Below are 4,758 nucleotides of genomic sequence, written 5' to 3'. Positions count from 1 at the left end.
AAAAAAAAAAAAAAAAAGAGAAAGAAAGAAAGAAATGGGGTCAAGGCCGGCTCATAAAAGGGAAGGAAATCGGTTCCCTGCATGAATGCATTAGTTAGGTCTGCAATCGCCTTGTCTGTACAACCGAGTTCATGACTTCTGCACTTTTAACACTTATGAGCCTCTCTAATTGTGGTTCAGGTGTGTTATTTTTGCAACTAGGCAAGAAAATCAAGCTTGAAAGACACGCTAACTCTTGTGAAAGCAGGGAGAACCTGTCAGACCAACAGGGCGCACACCCTGGGACAGGCCACTCTTTCAGCGGCAAGACAGAACATGGCTCAAACCTCTGAAATCTGAGACTGAAAAGGCTGGATAAATATATATGTGCATTCTAGAGGAGGAGAGAGGCTGGGATCGGAACGAGGCCATTTCAGAAGCTTACCTTCTCGTTTCCTGTAGATTCCGGCTAATGGTTTCCCCTGGCATTTGACTTCGTGATGTGTAACTGAGTTCTCTTCCTGAAGGGGGAAACGCATTCCAGAGCATTTGTTCGGGCTCATGTAGGAATAGATCTTTGACTGCCCGATAAATACATTCTCCTAAAAAGACAAAAACATATTCTGAAAGAGGCTTGAAGAAGATCCTAGAGCATTCACAAGGAGGAGGAATACAAAAGACGAAAATCAGACAACACGGTTTTTCAAAAACTGGGCTACCAGGGGATGCCAGCCCCCGTTTATCTCAGAAGAGCACTGCCAGGTTTAGAATCCCAGGACCAGCGAAAGGTTTCCTGTGTGCTCTGGTCTCTAATATAAACTAAGGACACATCTGGCCAGCAGGAGAGCCGGCAGCACACCAAGGTCTATACAGGAAGGAGACAGCCTACCAGCAACAGGGAGGTCATGTGAATTGCTGGGCTATCTTTAGGAGTTCACTCCCCTGGCAGGCGCCGCAGGTCTCAGCACAGAAACAGGCCCAGGGAACCTGATTAACCACTTGGTGCTGAAGGCGGCTGGAGGGCCTGTCAGTACAGCCAGAGCCTTTTGCGTGCCCGAGCCTGACCCCTCTCAAATCACTGCGGCCCCGCAGCCTCCCAGGACTGCGACGGGAGGACTTCTCTCAGGGTTACTGGGGAGGCTGGAGAGAGCAGAGGCCACAGCCAGCGCATTCGGGGCGGCAAGCCGCACCTGGGCGTCAGTAAGAGAGCGGACGCGACGGTGGGGCCCCTCCTCTGAGTAAGCACAGACTGAGGATGGCGTCCCCAGAAGCAACGCGGGAGCCTCGCCGCCTCGGGAACCATTCCACACCGAGGCGGCGAGACCGATGACCTCTCCGAGGGGCCAGGGCAGGCCCCGCACAGCCGGGGACGGCGGCCACCTCCGGGGAAGTTGGGTCTCGGGCTGCGGAGACGCCATGAAGGCGCAGTCAAACTTTTCCGAGGTCAAATACCGCCAGGCTCATGGTGGAGCCGTGTGGGCGCCACTCCCAGCCAGGCGGCAGCAAAGGAAGCGGCCCGGCCGGACGCCCCGGGGCGGCGCGGGAGGGGACCTGGGGTCGCCCACGTGCTTACGGCCCAGGCCGGGCAGGCTCGCCGCGGGGGTGCGGGGAGGGTGCCTGCTTACCCCGTCGGTGCGGGGCCTCCCCGGGCCCCTCCGCTCCACCATCTCCGGGCCCGGGGCCGTCGCTGCCACCGCCGCCGCCGCCGCCGCCGCCTCCACCGCGCGGGGCTTGGACATCTTCCTGCCTGGAGAGGGGGACCCGGGGGAAGCGGGGGAGGGGGCGCTCAGGGCGCGGCGGGGCGGGGAGCGGGGCCGCCCGGGCCGGGCGCCGCGACGGCGCCTCCCGCCGCAGCCATGTTTCGAGGCCCCGGCGCTGGTGGGCCGACCGCGCCGCCGGGAGGGCCGGGCCGGAGCCCGCGTCGCCCTCCCGCCGCCCGGCCCGGCCGGGCCCCGCGCGCCGCCCGCCCCCCGCGCGGCCGGGCCCGACACACCCACCTGCAGCCCCGCCAGGCCCATGGCGGCGCGCCCCGCGCCCTCGCCGCCGCCTCCGCGGCCCGGCCACCACCGCTGCCGCTGCCGCTGCTGCTGCTGCTGCCGCCGCCACCAGCGCCGCCGCGGCGCCCCGGGGAAGGGCCGGCGGCGCCCCACGGCGCCCCCTTCCCCCATGGCCGGCGAGGCAGGGCCCGGCACCGGCGCACCGCGGCAGCCCCGGGCGGCCCGGAGCGAGGCACGCAGGGAGGGAGGCGCTGGCGGCGCGTCCTCCGCGGCCCGCCCGCCCGCTCGCTCGCCTCCGCCCACCGTCCTGCGCCCGGCCCGGGGAGGGGGCTAGCAGGGGCGGCGCCGGGAGGCCGCTCCAGAGGGCGGGCGGGCGGGCGGGCGCGGCGAATCCCGGCTCGGGCGCGCCCCCTTGCGCGGGACCTCAGCCACTCGCGGAAGAAGGGGTGGGAAACACCGTCATGACAGCACAGACTCCCGCCCGCTCGGCTCCTTTTTCCGCTGGCTCCGTGGATATTTTGGGAGCCCAGTCAGTGCCAGACGAAATCAACAGCGGTGAACACGCCAGGCCAGGCCCTCGGGTGTGCCCGACGCTGTGCCCACCAAGAGTTTCACTGGCATTGAATCCTCCCCGCACGCCCATGTGGGCATCCCCGCTTACGATGGTGACACCGTGACTCAAGGGATGTGCCGGGGTTTGTGTCCCAGGCCACAGAACTAGGAAGTGATGGGGCCAGGTGTCAAACCCAGAAGGGCTGTACTTGACCGGTAGGAAGCCCTGGGGAGACAGAGCCAGGGGTTTTAATGATCGGTTTCCTGGGCGAGTCTCTTGCCGTTATCTCACTCAAACCTCACAGCAGCCCTGCAAAGGTAGACACCATTATTATCTCTTTTCAACAGATGGAGAAAGTGAGGAACTTGGCCATATTCTCAGAACTAGATGGGCTTCCAGGCCAGGCCAACTAACCTCAGGGCCTGCCCTCCCAGCCACTAACCTTCCAGGTTACAGATGAGGAAATGGAGGTTGGGAGCAGCAAATGGTCTTGCAGAAGGGTTTAACAAGACACCTTGTTCTCCTATCCTCCCGTCAGAAAATGCCCCCATAGGCAGACAAGGTTCCCGTCACTCTGGTGGCTGTTTCAGCATAGCTCACTTCCCTTTACCACTATGCTGTGGCCGTCAAGGCTTGAGGGCCCACAGCCAGATTCACTGTATTTGTGCAAAGTCATAGATGCAAACAAGACACTTCAAGGCATCCAGCTCCTGCAGCCTGATCCACGGGCTGGGAGTCAGGGGCTGTACTTATTTCCCTGCATCTGCCCAGAGGTGTTTTGTGAGCATGACCAAGTGACTTCCCCAGTCTGGGCCTCAGTGTCCTTATGGATAAAACCCAAGAACCTTGAATTGCATAATCCACCGGGGCACCTTCCAACATCCATAGATAAACAAATGGCTGTTTGTAGCCATCCCCTCTCCCGCTGCCAGCCTCCCTCGCCTCCCATTAGAACGGATAAGGCTGAGTAGGATTAGGTGGTGACAGGTCACTGCCCAGACAATCCCTCCCAAATCAGCTCATGCTTTAGCATCCTTTAAGGCAGGGTCCCCAGCCCAACCACTAACTCCAGTGGGCCAGGTACTCGGCCCATGCCCTCTGCAGCGCCTACTACAGTTGAATATCCAAAAGATTACCCAGAAGGTGAAAGAGGATTCGAAAGTGACACTCTGATAACCAGGTTGAGTCATCTGAAACTGTCTTCTACTTCTGCAAGGCAGAGAAGTTTTGCAGCTTAACTACCATGAGAATCATGGTTTTGGAGCAGGAACCAGTCATAAAGATCATCTTGTCCATTTCGCATACTATTATAACAGAGCTGCACCCCACACCCTGACTCATGGTCATAACTATCTCTGCATTTGAGCCACCAATTGCAGGGGATATATTACAAGTCTAGCACCTATTCCTGTCAATTCTGCAGCTCTAGTACATACAAGATATAATACAGATCATTCAATGTAAGTTTCATAACGGTCCTTTTTCTGCAAGTTTATATGTATATAACAATACTGGCTGGCTCAGTGGCTCACACCTGTAATCCTAGCACTTTCGGAGGCTGAGGCAGGTGGATCAAGTGAGGTCAGGAGTTCCAGACCAGCCTAGTCAACATGGCGAAACCCTGTGTCTACTAAATATACAAAAATTGGCCTGGCATGGTTGCATGCGCCTGTAACCAGCTACTTGGGAGGCTGAGGCAGAAGAATTGCTTGAGCCTGGGAGACGGAGGATGTGGTGAACTAAGATTGTGCCACTGCACTCTAGCCTGTGTGACAGAGTAAGACTCTGTCTACCCCCCCCAAAAAATACACACACACACACACACAGAGAGAGAGAGAGAGAGAGAGAGAAATGAAAACTCTTACTGTTGCCCGGGATTTCATGAAAATATATAAGTCAACAGCAATAATTCTAGTTGCTAATAACTATTGGCTGTACATTATGTTTTAGGCCCTGCAGTACAGCATTATTTGATTTAATCTTCCCAATAACTTATGAGAAGCTACTATTATTCCTATTTCATAGATGTGGAAGTTAAGGCTCAAGGCAGATAATCACTTGTCTAAGAGTTATATGACTAATAATAAAATAAATAAATAAAAAAGGCCAGAGGCCGGGCCTGGTGGCTCACACCTGTAATCCAAGCACTTTGGAGGCCAAGGCGGGCGGATCACCTGAGGTTGGGAGCTCAAGACCAGCCTGACCAGCATGGTGAAACCCCATCTATTA

At 57.6% G+C, this 4,758-nt stretch overlaps 1 protein-coding gene across 1 annotated transcript in view; it reads right to left on the bottom strand.

The window, feature by feature from the left end:
• The window catches only part of KMT5A (lysine methyltransferase 5A), a 41,797-nt gene that overhangs the window by 27,733 nt on the left and 9,306 nt on the right, over positions 1 to 4,758 (bottom strand). Inside the window, exons 2-3 of the mRNA XM_037744184.1 lie at positions 1,605 to 1,726; positions 425 to 581 (exon numbers count right to left, since the gene is read on the bottom strand). Of these exons, the coding sequence (XP_037600112.1) occupies positions 425 to 581; positions 1,605 to 1,726 (279 nt within the window). The remainder of the gene's footprint in view (positions 1 to 424; positions 582 to 1,604; positions 1,727 to 4,758) is intronic.

This window comes from Cebus imitator, unplaced genomic scaffold (assembly GCF_001604975.1).
Source record: "Cebus imitator isolate Cc_AM_T3 unplaced genomic scaffold, Cebus_imitator-1.0 Scaffold169, whole genome shotgun sequence".
Classification (NCBI taxonomy): domain Eukaryota; kingdom Metazoa; phylum Chordata; class Mammalia; order Primates; family Cebidae; genus Cebus; species Cebus imitator.
The sequence above is the reverse complement of the archived record's forward strand: the minus strand, read 5'-3'. Positions and strand labels throughout refer to the sequence as shown.